At 47.7% G+C, this 18104-nt stretch overlaps 1 protein-coding gene across 4 annotated transcripts in view; it reads right to left on the bottom strand.

The window, feature by feature from the left end:
* The window catches only part of LOC121970308 (eukaryotic translation initiation factor 3 subunit J-A-like), a 28763-nt gene extending 10775 nt beyond the window's left edge, over positions 1 to 17988 (bottom strand). Inside the window, exons 1-2 of one of the 4 annotated variants that reach the window (XM_042520921.1) lie at positions 17567 to 17988; positions 3246 to 3373 (exon numbers count right to left, since the gene is read on the bottom strand). In XM_042520921.1, the coding sequence (XP_042376855.1) occupies positions 3246 to 3307 (62 nt within the window). In that variant the 5' untranslated portion in view covers positions 3308 to 3373; positions 17567 to 17988. The remainder of the gene's footprint in view (positions 1 to 3245; positions 3374 to 17566) is intronic. The other 3 variants (XM_042520918.1, XM_042520919.1, XM_042520920.1) reach the window with 3 other exon arrangements.
* Positions 17989 to 18104: the final 116 nt, after the last annotated feature.

Genomic DNA, 18104 nt, shown 5'->3' with positions numbered 1-18104 from the left:
AAAATCCCAAGACTTGGTCTTGGATTAGCAGTGCTGGAGAAAAAGATAAAAAAAAAACTAGATTCGTGTTGCACTAATTTAAATTGATTAGTTAAATATTAAGTTATCGAAACACCAATCTTAAAATTAATTAAAAAAAAACTTCACCCCCTGTCTGATTGGTGGTTGCACCAAATCAGAGCGGTACCTGCTCTGATACCACTTGTAGGACCGTTAGATTCGATAGAGGGGGGGGTGAATATCGATTCGAAAAAACAAGAGTTTAAGCGAAATATGATTACAGAAAAAGTACAGGAGATGCTAATAATAAAGCAATACCTACAAAAAGAAAATTAAACAAAAACCGGAAGAGCACTTTTGTCGGAGCGTTGTTGGCGTCGCACTTGAACGTCGAGCAGCAAGATCAGCAGAAGAGTTCTCAGTCAAAGTTGATTCTGAAGCTCCTGTCTGGGGCTTCTTTTATATGCTGTTCCGGGCGCCTGGAGTGTGACGTAACTGCTCAAATCAAGATGCTCCACGTAGCGACGAGGTGTCTGGATAAAATTCGCCTTCCGGGCGCCCGGACCTCCTTGTTCCAGAAAGACTCCTTTTTCCTGCAAAACAAGGTTAGTCCGAGGCAAATATATATCCTGTAAAACAAATGGTTAGCACAGTTAAAGTTCAACAGATAGATAAAGAGAGTATGACTTAGATTCCGTCTTTCCGAGACCGGAATCTAGTCACGATCTCGACTTAGACATCCGAAATGGATCTAAGCCGGATCGACGCCTAATGTCCCCTTCCCGGGAACGCGCCCTCACAGTCACTCCCCTCCAGTGACTTACCTCACTTACCTGCCAGACGTCCGGTCAGCCCGTCGACCCGTCTGGACTTCTCGCCAAGCGTCCGGTCAGCCCGTCGACCTAGTTAGACTTCTCGCCAAGCGTCCGGTCAGCCCGTCGACCCGCTTGGACTTCTCGCCAGCTATCCGGTTAGCCCGTCGACCTAGCTGGACTTTTCCTGCACACTTGATCAAAGTGTCAGACAACAACACAACTAACTTAACCTATTTGTCATTCATCAAAACCTGGGTTAGACCATTAGTGCTACCCACACCAACATAAAGTATACTCATACCTTTCGTGAGAAATCATCAGTAAAACTCACAAAATACAAGTGCCCTCCACGTGATGCTACACTGGCCGGTCCCCAGAGATCCGTATGTACGTAGTCCAGAATCCCCTCCATCTTGTTTGTTGCCGTCTTAAATTGCACTTTGCTCTGTTTCCCAAGAACACAGAATTTGCAGAATTCAAGCTTGCACGTTTTGACACCCTTCAACAAATCTCTCTTGTGAAGTTCTAGCATCCCACGTTCACCCATATGCCCTAGCCGCATATGCCACAAGACAGTACTATCTGATTCAGACTCCACCTACAACTGTAGTCCCTATCAACTTGTAGATGTTTCTTGCTACCTTTTGTCCTTTCATTAACGTCAGAGCTCCCTTGCTGACCTTCATCACCCCATTCACTGATTTGTAATTACAACCAATACCATCAGTGTGCCTAGTGAGATCAAGTTCTTCCTTAGCTCTAGTATATATCTGACATCACATAAAGTTTTGATCACACCATCAAACATCTTGATTCTGACGTTCCCTATGCCGATAACCTTGCATGATGCATCGTTTCCCATCAACACTGAACCAGAATCCACTGCCCTATAGGTGTCAAACCAATCCTTGTTTGGAGTCATGTGATATGAACATGCAGAGTCTAAAATCCATGCATCCGTCAGCTGCTCCGAACTTGACATAACTGATAGCATATCTCCATCACTGCTTTCTGAATTTTCTTCTTCAACTATGTTTGCAGACTTTGCCGAACTACTTTTGTTCTCTGCAACATATTTCTTTATCTCTGGACAATTTCTCTTGATATGACCTTTACCTCCACATTTGTAGCACGTGATCACCTTCTTCCTTCTCGACTTAGAACGAGTCTTGTTGTTGTTGTCATATCCATGTCGAGATTTGCTCCTACCACGCTCTTGGTTGCTATTTACCACAAGTCCTTCTCCTTGAGAAATTTCATCGCTTGTTTTCTTCCTTTGGTGAAAACCTAGCAACGCACTTGTGATCTCCTCCAATTTGAGAGTTTCCTTACCCCACATCAAAGTAGTAACAAAATTCTCGTACGTAGGAGATGAATGTAGAGAATTCAACAACATCAGCGCCTTGTCTTCGTCTTCGATCTTCACATCAATCCGCTTCAGATCACTTACAATCTGGTTGAATACGTTGATGTGCTGGCTCAGATCGGTTCCTTCTGTCATCTTCAGCCCGAATAATTTCTGCTTGAGATACAGCTTGTTTGTCAATGATTTTGACATGTACCGGCTTTCCAGCTTTTGCCAAACTGTCACCGGTGACTCCTCGTCCATGACATGGTACATCACGTCATCCGTAAGACAAAGCCTGATTGTTGCTACTGCCTTCGCCTGAAGTTCTTCCCAATCTGATTTCTCCATGCTTTCCGGTTTTCTTTCTCCTAGCGCCTTCACCATGCCTTGTTGCACCAACAAGTCCTTGACCCTTCTCTGCCATAATCCAAAGTTTCCGGTTCCGTCAAACTTCACCATATCAAACTTCGCAGAAGTCGTCCCCGACATGTTGAAGAAATCTGCCAAAAACGAGCTCGATACCAATTGTTGTGCAAAGAGAGGGCAATACCTCTCAACCTTTAACGCGGAAGACGCACAAGAAAGAGCAAACACGAGGAAGAAGAGAAAGAAAAAGAGTTACCGTGGTTCGGCGACTTGCCTACTCCACAAAACGGCCGAAGCTTTATTAGAATTCTCTTCTACACAAGAGAATCACATCTAATGATTCATGTGTTGTCTGATCTACAATGGGTTTACAATGATCCCTATAAATACTGCTAAACCCCCAGACCCGGTAAAAACGTAACAGAATTTGTTATGAAAAACATAACAAAATTCTGTTATATAAAATCTTAACAGAATTTTATTACGAAAAATCTTAACAGATTTTTCTTCCATGACATCCCTTCATCCAAATATGAGCCACTCGTCAACAAATGCTTTAACAGCTTCATAAACTTCCAGTTGAAATTGCATTAAGCATCATTTGGGAAGGGCCTCTAACAAATGGGAGTTTGCATTTCTAAGTAGTTGAATACAGACAATGGCAATATTCACCACTTTTGTTGAAAAGATGCATTGATCAGTCAGTGATTTTTTACCTCCATAGTATCTTCCTCATCTTCCCAGGATTCTTTAATATTATCATCTTCCATATCCTCATCGTCCCACTAGTTCTTTGGTTGAATGGTAACTAATCCTGGAGCTGCTGGTTCAAAATCTTCTTCTTCTGAGAAAGGCAAATGAAAAACAAAATATGCAAAGCCATATTAGCGGACACAATCAATGAGAGATTTAAAGAGAGAGGTTTAATTCTGTTTCACTGGAACTAGAAGAAATAATTCACGAATAATGCATGCTCACTACTGAGTATGTTAAATTGCACACCGATTTAGCAAGAATTTCATAAAAATTTACCAATAAATCCCTTGAAATCAGTTTCATCGTTCTTAACACAAAGGTAAGATTAGGTTCCATTTTTATATCATGGTTGATAGAGACAGAAGCTTCCACATCTACATCTGTTTGATAGATGTGCAAGTTTCAATGACAAATAAATAAATAATCATAAATGTTGATGTGACATAGCCACGTGTAATGTTTGCAGATCATTCAACTAACAGACAATGGACAAAGAAAAAAATATAACACTGAAATGCAAATATTTTCTCTACACTGATCGTTTCACCTCAAGACAGATGAGTTTTTAAGTTGAATGGAAGACACCAAAAAAGGGGTTAGAATCAATAGTTAGTATGAAAATAGCAAAAGTTGATTGGTCACATACATTCAGATCCTCAGGAACATATTTAGTGGAACACAGAAACCATCCAACATGAGATGTGTTTTCAAATCTATAAGCTACGCAAAGACACAATATATCAGTAATGAGTATTGCACATGTAAGATTAGTTACCTGAAGGGGAGGTAAAATTCCTCGTATGGATAGGAATAAGATATGCTAATAGTTTGATCATGGCATAGATATTCACCAACCAATGGGTTGAGGGATTTTGGAAATAAATCCCATACACCTCAGCAAGACTTTAATATTCCCTTGGCAAACCAAAATACAAAATACCAAAATTGCCTTCTGTAATCAGTGGACACCAACTTGATTCGATTCATTACAGTGCTAGAAGATGGATAATTCAGACAGAAATGTGAACCTGGGTAGCAGTTCTGTTGCTGCTATACATAAATGTAATATGATCTAAGAAATATGGTGACTTGCTACAGTCTCAGAATGCAGCCTTAATTGTACAAAGAGTGAGGCATAAAGCATGACAAATATATTAATCTTTTATTAAATTTGTTTTTCTTCCAAGAAGAATCTGGACCTGATTTAATTATGATTATATAGTACAACATGTTGGATCAATCCATAACTTGACTTTAAACGTTAAGGAGGAACATATAACATGGAAATCTTTTATTAAAATCATCACAAATAAGGGTGAGACCCAAGACCAACACAGCATTGGAAATTTAGTATTGAGGAAAGAGGCAACTTCAGTGTTCATAAGTCAAGAGATGGGCTTGACAACCAATTCAAATGAAAACTGAACTGAAATCCTAGCTTTGCCAATTAGTTAATGACTCACAAGAGTAAAGCAACAACGTTAGTGATACTTCAAGCATGAAGAGTTCAAAACTCTTCTAACATTTACCAATGACGATGAAGATAGGTAGCTATTAGTCAACTATAGCTTATTAATACAATGTCCCAATACATAAGCTGATATTAAGAAAACCATTTTTCAAACTTTCTTTCATCTCTGAGTTCAGCTTTAAGTTACTTTGAAGACAAAGAAATCAGAAATTTTCAGCAATGCTGAAAAAGGCAATATCACCTGATCCGATGGTAAGGACGGGGGACCCGCTCAGGAGGAGGTCAGTAACATGTATGAGTCAAAGGTCAAGAGGGTCAACCCTAAAGTCCTGCCGAGCGGAATCTCCTAAGCCGGACGAAAGACAACTCGACCACAGGCCGGGTTTCCGACGCAAGGTAAAGGAATTTCTGTGCCGAGCGGCCAAGCCGCTCGGCTGAGTCGCAGATCAAGGTGGCGCAATCTCATCCGAGCACATGACCGGGGGTCTTCCCGCTCGGTCCGATACACTCATATTCCAGAGCGCCTGGAGCGTCGGGCGGCCGACCCGCCCGACCCAGGGATAGACGAAAGACAGAAAAAGACAAAAGGGATAACTGGGGAGATCAGCCTAGAGACAGCTGCCGCCGACAATCGGCGTGGTCGACGGTCAGGCCGTACACAGAATCGTACGATGGAAGTTTCCACTGTCTCGTCAGGGATATGCTCGGACGGTTGCGGAATGACGTCAGACATGCTTTTTCTGACATCCATGTTGGAGGTATGTTTGGGGAAGCGTGCACGTCTCGAGAAGCGTGCACGGACCTCCCCGGGGTCCTATATAAGGACCCCTAAGCTTCAGCGGAGGTATGCAATCATCCACACTGTAGCTACAGTTCTCATTGTCTTGCTCCAGTTTTCTTCTCGCCTGACTTGAGCGTCGGAGGGTCGTCGCCGGAAACCCCTTCCCGGCTCGACTTTGTTGTAGGTTCGTCGGAGGTCCATCTCATCCCGCCGTCTACACGAAGCCAACAAAGAGCGCCACGTCCCCAGCCTTCATCAACTCATAGTTCGGATATGATCAAATTGGCGCCGTCTGTGGGAACACACCTGAATCCAAGCAGAGCAGATGGAAGAAGCTGGATACCAACTCATGGTGATGCTCTCTTCCGAAGAACTCGAACGGCGGCGGCGTTAGCGTGGAGGAAGCGTCCGGAGCCTCGGACGACGCCGTCGGCCGGTGGCGGCGGCCCCTCGAGCCCTGGCGCAGAGGGAGGTGGTCCCAGGAGGAGCACCACCATAGCTTCTTCCACACCCCGCTCTTTCGATTCCTCCCATCCTTTTCCTTCGAGCAAGCAGGAAGAGGCACAATTCAGCACATCCGGAAGGGCAAGGCACCCCGAACGGAGTCATCTCCTGAGCGGATCAACCGTCAATTTTCTGAAGCCATCCTAAGAGACCCACTACTGAGGCACTGCACGCCCCCGGCGATCGGAGAATACAACGGGACCAGCGACCCGGATGACCATCTGGGTAAGTTCGACAACACTGCCACACTACATCAATATACAGATGGTGTAAAGTGTCGAGTGTTCCTCACCACCCTTTCGGGATCGGCGCAACGGTGGTTCCGGAGGCTGCCGGATGGATCGATCACCAGTTTTAAAGAGTTCCGAACGGCTTTCCTCTAGCATTTCGCGAGCAGCAGGCGATACCAGAAGACCAGCGTTAGTCTGTTCTCCATCAAACAAGGCTCAAGGGAGTTGCTCCGAACTTACATCCAACGCTTCAACCAGGTGGCCATGGACATCCCGACTGTCACCTCGGAGACCATGATTAACGCATTCACGCAAGGGCTCGTGGACGACGACTTCTTCCGATCGCTCATCCGAAAGTCACCCCGCAGCTACGACCACATGCTGAACAAGGCCAATGAATACATCAACGTGGAGGAAGCCTAGGCGGCGAGGAGAAAAGAAGTGTCATCCGAGCCGTCGGCAACCGCCGAGCGGAAGTCCCCAGCCAGCCACCAACCACCGAGGGGACCTCGGGCCGAGGGAAACAGGCCACACCACGAACCCCGGCCGCACGCGGTCCAGCATGTGGCAGCCGATCGACCCAAACCGAAGGGAAAGGTATGGACTCCTATGTTCTGTTCGCTTCACCAGTCAGCCACCCACAACACCCGAGATTGTCGAAGCCTTCCGCCGATCGCTCACCCCACGCCCCGAAGCTATCGCCGTCGATCACCTTCACCCGATCGAAGACACCGACACCAGGATACCGGACGGCGTGAGGCTAGGGAAACGCTCGAGCGACATCAGCAATCGAGGGTCAATCACCGAGCTTCGCAAGAGCAAGCAAGACCTTCCGCTCGGGAGGAAGAGAATAGAAGCAACGCAGCTCGAGGCGAAATCAACATCATCGTAGGTGGCCCCACTGGAGGAGATTCGAACCGGGCCAGAAAGTCACACGCTCGGCAGCTCAGGATCCACGCGGTCGGCTGCAGCCAGGAGCAGGTGAGCAGGCCCGAGATCAGCTTCGGGCCCCGGGACCTCGAGGGAGTCGAAGTCCCCCACAATGACACCCTCATCATCCGAGCGGTAATAGCTAATTACACTATTCACCGCATATTTATTGATATAGGCAGCTCGGTCAACATCATTTTCAAGAAGGTGTTCGATCAACTTCAAATTGACCGAGCCGAGCTATTGCCAATGACGACCCCGTTATACGGGTTCACGTGCAATGAGGTCCTTCCGATCGGCCAGACCAGACTGGCTATCTCGCTAGGGGAGGAGCCGCTCAGGAGAACGTGTACCACTAACTTCATCGTAGTCGACGCCCCTTCCGTATACAATGTGATCCTGGGACGGCCGACTCTCAACGAGTTCCGAGCAGTCGTCTCAACATTTTGTCAAAAGATAAAATTTCCCGTCGAAGATCAAGTGGGGGAAGTCCGAGGAGACCAGCTGGCGGCCCGGCGATGTTATGTGGAAATGGTCAGAGTCGAGGCAAAGGCCGCTCAAAAAACTCCACGGATCGAGGTAAATGCTATAACTGAAAAGCCACCTTCCTTGGTTTATGAAGAAAAGGAAGAGGTACAGATCCACCCTGCCCGACCGAACTCCACTACGTTCATAGCATCCGACCTGGAGGCGAGCCAGAAGGAGAGGTCGGTCAAATGCCTCCAATAGAACTGCGACGTCTTCGCTTGGTCGACTCACGAGTTGCCGGGAGTCTCGCCGAGCATAGCGCAGCACGAGCTTCATGTTCGGCTGGACGCTCGGCCAGTGAAGCAGAGGAAGAGGGACTTCAGCGCCGAACAGAATGTCATCATCCAAACGAAAGTCGAGAAGCTCCTGCAGGCCGGCCATATACGGGAGGTGCAATTCCCAAGCTGGCTCGCAAATGTGGTGCTAGTCTCCAAGCCAGACAACAAATGGAGGGTCTGCATCGACTTCCGTGACCTAAATAAAGCGTGCCCGAAGGATTTCTACCCTCTGTCCTGAATCGACCAACTGGTAGACTCCACCACAGAATGCGAGCTGATATGCATGCTGGATGCATATCAGGGCTACCACCAAGTGTCGCTCGCCCGGGAAGATCAGGAAAAGGTGAGCTTCATTACTGCGGACGGGACTTACTGCTACAACGTAATATCGTTCGGGCTGAAGAACGTCGAAGCTACATACCAAAGGCTAATCAACAAAGTGTTCCGGGAGCAAATCGGGCGCAACCTGGAGGTATACGTGGATGATATACTTATTAAATCTTTTCGGGCAGCGGATCTTTGTGCAGATATAGAGGAAAGCTGCCGAACGCTGAGGAAGTACGGAGTTAAGCTGAACCCACAAAAGTGTTTGTTCGGGGCAAAAGGCGGACGCTTCCTCGGTTACATCGTGACCGAGCGGGGTATAGAGGCGAACCCTAGCAAGGTGAAAGCGCTACAGGATATGTCGCCTCCCAAGAACCTGAGGGAAGTGCAGCATCTTACCGGTCGGATAACGGCGTTATCGCGATTCATCTCCAGAACGGCCGACCGGAGCCTACCTTTCTTCAAGATCTTGCGTAAAGCTACCAAATTTCAGTGGGACGGGGAGTGTGATCGGGCGTTTGAAGACTTGAAAGTCTATTTGAATTCGTTACCTGTACTGGCTAAGCCGAACATAGGCGAACCGCTCCGTATATATTTGTCATCAACCGAGCATGCTGTTGGCTCGGCGCTGGTGAAAGAGGACGGGGAAGAGCAGCCCGTGTATTTCCTTAGTCACATTTTAAAAGACGTTGAGTCCCGCTATACCGGTCTCAAGAAGCTCGCTTTCGCGCTGGTCTTGGTCGCACGAAGGCTCCGCCCTTATTTCTTAGCACATACGATCATCGTCATGACGAACAGCCCGCTAGGAAGAGTGCTCCTAAATCCAGAAGCATCCGGGCGGCTCATCGAGTGGACAACGGAGCTCAATGAATTTGACATCCAATATCAACCCCGCTCGGCGATTAAGTCGCAGTCCTTTGTAGATTTCGTAACGGAGGTACAGAATCCCGAACCTGAAGCTTTATGGAAAGTATTTGTAGACAGATCATCCACTCGGCTCGGAAGTGGGATTGGTATCTTGCTACATTCTCCTCAGGAAGAGTGGATGCATCTGTATGTCCGGTTGGACTATCGAGCAACAAATAATGAAGCAAAATATGAAGCCCTCATAGCTGGCTTGCAGGCCGCCCGGCATGTGGGGGCCGGCCGAGTAATCCTTTACTCGGATTCTCAGCTTGCCGCCCAGCAGCTCTCAAGCATTTTTGAGATAAATAATGCGAGGCTCAAGCTCTACGCGGAAGCCTTCGAAAAGCTTAAACCCAACTTCAGGGAGGTAGTCATACAGAAGATACCCCGAACGGAGAACCAGGCGGGGGACGAATTAGCAAAACTTGCCAGCTCGATAACACCGGTGGTGATCCAGCAGTCGATCGAGCAAGTATCCTTGGTGGCTCATATCGACAAGATGGAGGGCCTCACGTTCCCAGGTGACTGGAGAACGGCCATAGTCGAATTCCTGCGATCGGGAGCCACGCCATCCGATCGGGGCGAGGCCCAATTGTTAAGAAGAAGAGACGGTCGGTTCACCCTTATCGGGGATCAACTCTACAAAAAGGTTTTTTCTCGACCGTTGCTGCAGTGCGTCAGCTCGGAAGACGCAAAGTACATACTGGAGGAAGTGCACCAGGGGACTTGTGGGGGGCACCCGGGCGGTCGATCATTGGCGAAGAAGATTCTGCTAGCCGGGTTCTTTTGGCCCACCCTGCACGAGGATGCTGGGTGGACCGTCGCTGCTTGTTTGTCCTGCCAGAAGTACCACAGCTTCTCCCATCGGCCAGCGGAGGAGATGAAGACATCTACAGTGTCCTGCTCGTTCGATCAGTGGGGCATGGACATCGTGGGACCTTTCCCCATGGCGACCGGGCAGCGGAAGTTCCTACTAGTGGCGGTCGACTATTTCTCCAAGTGGGTCGAGGCCGAAACGCTGGCAAAGATAACGGAGCAGATGGTCAAAAAGTTCATCTGACAACATATAATATGTCGGTTCGGTGTTCCTCGTAGGCTCGTGTCTGATAATGGGCGACAGTTCGTCGGTCAGCAGCTTGGAGAATGGTGTGCGGGGTATGGCATCGAGCAGCATTTCACTTCCGTAGCATATCCTCAGAGCAACGGTCAAGCCGAAGTAGCCAACCGGGAAATCCTTCGAATTCTTCGTATTCAGCTCGATCACATTGGGGGAAGTTGGGTGGACGAGCTGCCAGACGTACTCTGGGCGATCCGAACGACCCCAAAGGAAGGAACGGGTGTTACTCCGTTCCACTTGGTATACGGAGGAGAGGCGGTCATCCCGGTCGAAGTGGGCATAGAGTCCGATCGAGTCCAGAACTACGACGGAGACAATGCCGAGCGGAGATTACTCGAACTAGATCTGGTGGACGAGGCGCGAGCCAAAGCAGCTGTCCGGCTAACGGCGTACCGACAGAGGATGAAGTAAAACTACAACAGGCGAGTAATTCCCAGAGCATTCTAGGTCGGCGACCTGGTGTGGAAAAAGGTGAAACCGGTCGGCAATGTAAGCTAGCTGGAGGCCCCTTGGACAAGGCCTTTTAAAGTCATCGAGAAGCTCCGATCGGGTACCTACTACCTTGAAGATGAGGACGGACGGCGGCTAGAGCGACTATGGAGCGCAAATCATCTCCAGCCGTACCGAGTTGGGTGAAAGTTAAACTTTAGGGTCGAAGCGACGACCATAAATATCCCGCTCGGAAGATCGTCGAGCGGCGACGTTAAACTCTAGGGTCGAAGCGGCGACCATAAATATCCCGCTCGGAAGACTGTCGAGCGGCGACGTTAAAGCTCAGAGTCTAATCGGCGACTATGAGCCCGCGCGGCTTGAGGATCGCCCAGAGGCAACATTGAAGCGCAACGGCTAACAAGAGACGAGTGTCAATTATTAGAAGACAGGAGGAAATCAACACAACCCGCTCGGGATATACGACTATCTATGTTAGACCAGAAAGAGTAAACCAGCAAAGCGCGAGAAAATTTTCATAAAACAAAAGGGGAAGTTCGTTGACCGAGCGACATAACTACAAAAACACTTCATTCTAGAAAGTCAAAACCATCCTTCGGCACAGTGGTAAGAAGGGTAGCATGCTCGCGGACGTGAAGCAGGAAGGACTCCGGAAGATGACCCTTTGCCTTCAAATAATCCGCCGTTGCTGTAATAGCCAACTCGAAGGCATGGACGAGCCGATCGCAGACCTTCTGAACGAACTCATCCGAGCGGATGTACTTTTGCCTCAGTACGGCGAATCGGCTCGGCTTAGCCTCCTGATACTCCTTGAGAGCAGAGCGAGAGACCTCAAGGGCCTCCCGCAAGGTCTTCAGCTCGTCCTTGAGAGCCACCACCTCGGCCGAACGACCCTTCTTCTCACTGTCCAGTAGATCCGCCAATTCCTTTACCCGTTGTTCCAGGGCGCGGGCCTCCACATTCTTCGCTTCCAGATCGACGATGGCATTATTCTTCCGAGTGGTCGCAAGTTCTATCTTGCGGTCATAAGTTTTGACATGCTTTTCGAGTTGGTTCAGCATGTACGCCTGATCGGCTGTCTTCTTCCGCTCGGCATCTAGCAGCTCCTTGGTCTTGGCCAGCTCCTTCTGCAACTCGATATATGAAGGGCCCTGAGAAGAGGACGGCCCGCCAAAAGTCTTGAGATGCTTCAGCTCTTCTTCCAGCATCGCTAGACGAGTGGCAACCGCTACATCTTCCACCCAACACTAACGGAAAAGGAACTTTTTAGTGCCGAACGGGGAGACGATACAAAGATGTTTGGGTGGACAGAAGACTTACGTCGGTGGCATGACGCATGTGACTGTTAGCTAGCAGACCGGGAGGTATTACGACAACGCGAGCTCGGGCATCCGCCCATACCTCGGCTAGCGGCCCCCGGATGGCGATCATGTGCTCAAGAGCCGTGGGTTGATCCGACTCCGCAAGATAATCCTCGGTAGGAAGATGCAGAGTGGCCTTAATGGTGCGGCGCCTGCCCGGCGTCGTGTAAGCGGACGCGAAGGGATCAGATGCTGGGGCGGACGGCGCGGAAAGTATGGCCGAGCGACGAACCCTCCGAGGCGCCGGAGGCAGGGAGCGGACTGGCTGAGCCGCGATGGGATCTGCCGGCAATTCCAGCTAGGAAGGGGTCAGGTTGGAAGAGATGGCCTCAATAGACGTCACCTGCTCTCTCGGGGAAGGAACGCCCGCCCGCTCGGACGCTTGTATCGCGGAAATGGCCGAGCGCAGGGGCGCCTCCATCCTGCGTCTCTTTCGGTTGAGGGGGAGATCATCTTCCGGTTCGGAATCGCTGGCAGTCGGACCCCTGCTAGTGGTTACCTCGCCCGTCACCTCCATAGGGGCGGTCGGAGCGGCCGACTCCCCAGCGTCCGCTTCGCTCTCACCTTCGTGAGAGCTGACCGGAGCGATGTTCAGCTGCTCCATTTCCTTGGCTGCTGCTGCCTCAATTGCTGCCGCCTTTCTTCTTCAGGATACCGAACAGGACGGACTCCATCACAATGTTAGCTGTGAAAGAAAAATAAGAAAATCAGTTAGACGCAAATTACAGACAAAGATGAACTTCTTACCGAAGGTGTTCGGGAGCTTGGTTCGTCTCGGACTCAGGCCGAACATATACATCACCCCTTCTGGTATAAGCTTATTGATATCGAACTTGAGGCCGGCCAGCATATTCGCGGCCTGGAGATAGTCCGACCGGGTCTTGTACCTCTTCAGCTTGGGGGAGGTCAGTGGTCCGACCTGCCACTTAGTCAAGAAGGGGAGCCGTTCGAGAAGACGAAGGAAGAAAAAGTATTCCTTCCAATGTTTGTTGGAGGTAGGCATCTTATCGAAGAAGACCAAGCCGATCCGAGACTGGAACAGATAAGTGCCCAGCTCGGATTGCTTGGGGTAGTAGAAGTAGTAAAAAACCTCCGGGCGGAGGGGAATATTGTGGATTTTGAATAACACAACAACTCCACACAAAAGGCGAAAGGAATTCGGTACCAGCTGGCCGAGCGGAATACCGAAGAAATTACAGACTTCTACGATAAATGGATGAAGAGGAAAGCGCAGACCGGCCACAAATTGATCGCAGAAAAAACAAACAGTGTCGAGCGGCGGTTTGTGCGGCCGGGCGGAAGGCGAGGGCAGAATAAGTTCGAAATCAGAGGGAAGATCAAAAGCGTTAACTAGGCCCTCCGTGTCACGCTGATCGAACCATGACTCCATGGTAGTATACCACGGGGCGGGGGCGAGGTCTGAGGGCTGGGAAGAACTAGCCATGGCCGGAATAGTGGAAAAGGCGAAGTCAGAAGAAAAAGCAAGGGGCTCAATGGGGAAGATGAACGGAACAGTGACCAAGAAGCAAGAACACGGCGAAGAATGCAAAGAAAACACGAGAACCAAGGAGAAAGAGGCAAGGGATCCTTACAGAAAAGAGGACGGTCGAAAAAAGAGGACGAGGAGTCGTCGGAATGTCAGGGAGCAAGTTCTTCGGTGCACTGAGCGCAAGCGGAGGCTTCTGAACGCAAGACTGCGAAATTGTGGCGGAGAAGGGTGACGAAGGCTTTATAAGGATGGGTTCAATTCTCTCGAGCCATCGGATGCAGGTCACAAGATCCAAAGCCTGCATCCAACCGCTCATTTTAAACCGCCGAAGGTCCCATCGGACGCGACGCCGCAGCCGTACGATGACGGCAGCGGTAACACGTGGCATCAGGTCACAGGAGCACATTTAATGAGCCCCATTACGAGGCAGGGGTCGCGTGCTCAACCTTAATGGTAAGGATTTGCACGCATTCCAGGGAGATCCTAGGGACATCGGCGTTGACCGCCAGCGGCTCGGCAGGGCAATCATTAGTAGGAGGCCGAACGGCGATACTTGTCTTCATTTTGGCCAAGCGGAATGACATTTTTGAAAGGGGGAGAACGGCTGTCACTCGGCCCAACTCGCAGTCCAGTCAGTCGGACTTAGTGCCTCCTTCGACTAGACTTGAGGAGGAGGCACGTGATCCGGTGGTAAGGACGGGGAACCCGCCTAGGAGGAGGTCAGTAACACGTAGGAGTCAAAGGTCAAGAGGGTCGACCCTAAAGTCCTGCCGAGCAGAATCTCCTAAGTCGGACGAAAGACAACTCGATCACAGGTCGGGTTTCCGACGCAAGGTAAATGAATTTCTGTGCCGAGCGGCCAAGCCGCTCGGCTGAGTCGCAGATCAAGGTGGCACAATCTCATCCGAGCACATGACCGGGGGCCTTCCCACTCGGTCCGATACACTCACATCCCCGCGCGCCTGGAGCGCTGGGCGGCCGGCCCGCCCGACCCAGGGATAGACGAAAGATAGAAAAAGACAAAAGGGACAGATGGGGAGATCAGCTTAGAGACAGCTGCCGTCAACAATCGGCGTGGTCGACGGTCAGGCCGTACACAGAATCGTACGTTAGAAGTTTCCACTGTCTCGTCAGGGATATGCTCGGACGGTTGCGGAATGATATCGGACATGCTTTTTCTGACATCCATGTTGGAGGTATGTTTGGGGAAGCGTGCACGCCTCGGGAAGCGTGCACGCACCTCCCCGGGGTCCTATATAAGGACCCCTAAGCTTCAGCGGAGGTATGCAATCATCCACACTGTAGCTACAGTTCTCATTGTCTTGCTCCAGTTTTCTTCTCGCCTGACTTGAGCGTCGGAGGGTCGTCGCCGGGAACCCCTTCCCGGCCTGACTTTGTTGCAGGTTCACTAGAGGTCCATCTCATCCCGCCGTCTATACGAAGCCAGCAAAGAGTGCCACGTTCCCAACCTTCATCAACTCATAGTTCGGACAGGATCATCACCGATCGGAGAAGTGTTTGAACAACTTAAATTGATGCAGTGAAAAATGGCTGACATCATACGCATTATACATTTTTCCCCCTCACCAATGACATTTTTGCATAACTTCATTACAGTGTCAGACAACTTGATTATCCTTAGGGGGTGCTTGGTAGGATCGAATGAGAGTAAGGAATGGGAAATGGATTGAAAGTGGGTGTTTGGTTTGGGAGATTAGTAGTGGGTCCCATGGATTCATTACCCTAAACATGGGAATGAGTCATTCCCTAGTAAAAAGAGGGGAATGGGAAAGCCCCCATTTCCATTCCCTACTTCTATCAATCCCATTCTTATTCTCATTCCTTTCAATGAAGCAAGCACTCCCTTAGTTCAAAGTGCACTTTCTTTAATCCACTCAACTCATAAATTTAATGCAATTCTAGACATTTTTTGAGATACAAAACTTCAATAGTTCTAGTATGGGTCTATACTTAAAAGTTTCCCACAATATACTCACACCTGAAATATATGGGCAATATGTGATTGCCTAGTTACGCAGATGGATATGTTGACGCATGTGGTTCATGTTAGAGAAATTAAAAATAATTAATATTGATATAAATGTTTAGCATAAATCTATAAAAAATATATAATAATCAATCTATGGTATAATACAACATAAAAAAAATACATGTAACTCTACAATGTAGAACCTACTGTAGAAAAATACAAATTAATCAATAATATACTATGTAACTAGCATGCATATAATTTCTATGTAACAAGCCAACCGTTTTAAGTTAACACTTAAAAATACTCCATCAAAAAGCATAGTTTTGTAAATGTGAATGAAAAGAAATATCAGAAAACCCTCATGATTTGAGTAGAGATCAGTGCAAGCAATAACAAGATTTCTATTTGATTTGATTCGACCAAAACTGTTTTGCATAAACCACACTTGTGATATTTGGGGTCTCTACATATACAAGCTGCATATGATACATATGTGGACAACAAAAACTCTTGTTTATTGAAGTTAACTACGTATGAGAGACAACACATAATGTTGTGCGATGTGATCCCTTGCCTCAGACGCATAATAAGCTAATATCTAAACTGCTTCCAAAATACTACTCATACTGTCCACATTTAGTCCAACTTGCTGAACCTATGCTACAATCATATTTTCTTTAAAAGACTGAAAAGAAGAGTCCAGAGAGTAAAATCAATTGATAACATCAAGAGAAATAGTATATGGAATTACACTTGAAGAAAAGGAGTCTAGAAACTAAAATCATTTTGTAACATCAAGAGAAGTTATATATGAAATTATGCCGGATGATCAAAGAAAAAAATGCTAAGTAGGATCTTTTAAACAAAAACAAAACACCAATCGTTGTCACCATTTCATTGCATACTGATAAATTTGAATTAACATATTTGCTCAGTGCTATTGTGTTGCTTGAGCCTGAATATATGTGATGCTCTGTACGACAGCTAGTTAAGATTTAAGAAACAAATGTAAACGTAACTTATTTACTATTGATGTAATAAATATTTGATGTTGTGTAGGGGCAGTTGCTAAAGTGGAAACTGAAGAGACTAATGAGTTGCTATATTTACAATAAAAAAAAAACGCAAAAGTGATCGCGGATCGGGTTGGTTCGATTATTAGGGTAAAAAACTATCCGATCCTACTAGATCAGATAATATAATATTAGGACTTACATCCGGTCCTATATCCGACGATTATTATGTATCAGATATCCGACGGATTGTCAGTTATTTGGATATCCGACCCTATATCCAATGAAATATAAAATATAAATATAAAACAAAAAAAAATATTTTAAAATGATAATAGACATTATTCACTACACGTTACAGCAGCTAATCGTCAGTAGTTGCTACACGTACACGTTATAGCAGCTAATCGCCAATAGCTGCTACAACGTGTAGCAGCTTATTGGTAGTAACTACTACAACGTGTAGCAACTTATCGACAGTAGTTGCTATAAGTAAGGGTGATCGCGGATCGAGTTGGTTCGGTTATTGGGATAAAAAATTATCTGACCTTACTAGATCGGATAATGCAATATCAGGACCCTACATCCGGCCCTATATCCGGCGGATTTTTTTTTTTTTAAGTTCGATTCGGGTCGGTATAAGCGGGTTGATCTGTTTAGCAGATTGACTGCAACAGTGTACTTTCCTGAACCTTAAATCAATTATCGTAAGAAAAACTTACTAACGGGAGAAAAAAATAGATAACAAAACTCAGGAGAAGCTAAAATAAAAGGCAGTAAATTCGCGTTCAAAATTCATTCGGCGAAATAAACAAAGAAAGAATAATCCTTTTCTCGACCAACAACAACTTAAATCAATAGATTGAAACTAGTTCACATCTATTCGACGGTTGGAAGACGACTAACCCCAATCAGCCATGAGTCTTCTGTTTCAACCCGCACGCTGTAGTTGCAGCTGGTAACTTCTCAACCCGCCATCAGAATAGCTGAAATCGTGCAGCGAACGAACCACGGAAAAAAAAAATTCAGCTCCGGTATGATCCGTAGGAAGGAAAACGAAATGATTATAGCTCCAAGAAGTAAAACGGCCAAAGATTCCCCCAAAACGAGCAGCCGTCAAGGAAGGCGGGAACGGGCCTCGAAGGGTTTGGAGCAGAGGAAGGAGCAAGGTGGCGCCTCGGCACTCGACAAGCTAAATCGAGCAAGGAAGGGCAAAGGCGGCAAGATCCCGATGGCTATGCGACGGCGATGACTGAGAATTGAGAAGGAGCAGAGGAAGGAGTAATACGGGAGAAGTGAAGGGCAGCGAAACGGAATGCAGGGAGCCGTTTTAAGCGTGCGACCCTGGTCAAGGCTGGATCAACTACAGCTGTCCCTCACGTGCTTTGTACGCGACTTGTTCCATTGCCAATTTTCAGTTTGCCCCAAACGAAGCCCTTCGTAC

This window comes from Zingiber officinale, chromosome 4A, assembly GCF_018446385.1.
Source record: "Zingiber officinale cultivar Zhangliang chromosome 4A, Zo_v1.1, whole genome shotgun sequence".
Taxonomy (NCBI): Eukaryota; Viridiplantae; Streptophyta; class Magnoliopsida; order Zingiberales; family Zingiberaceae; genus Zingiber; species Zingiber officinale.
This window is presented reverse-complemented; position numbering and strand designations above follow the sequence as displayed.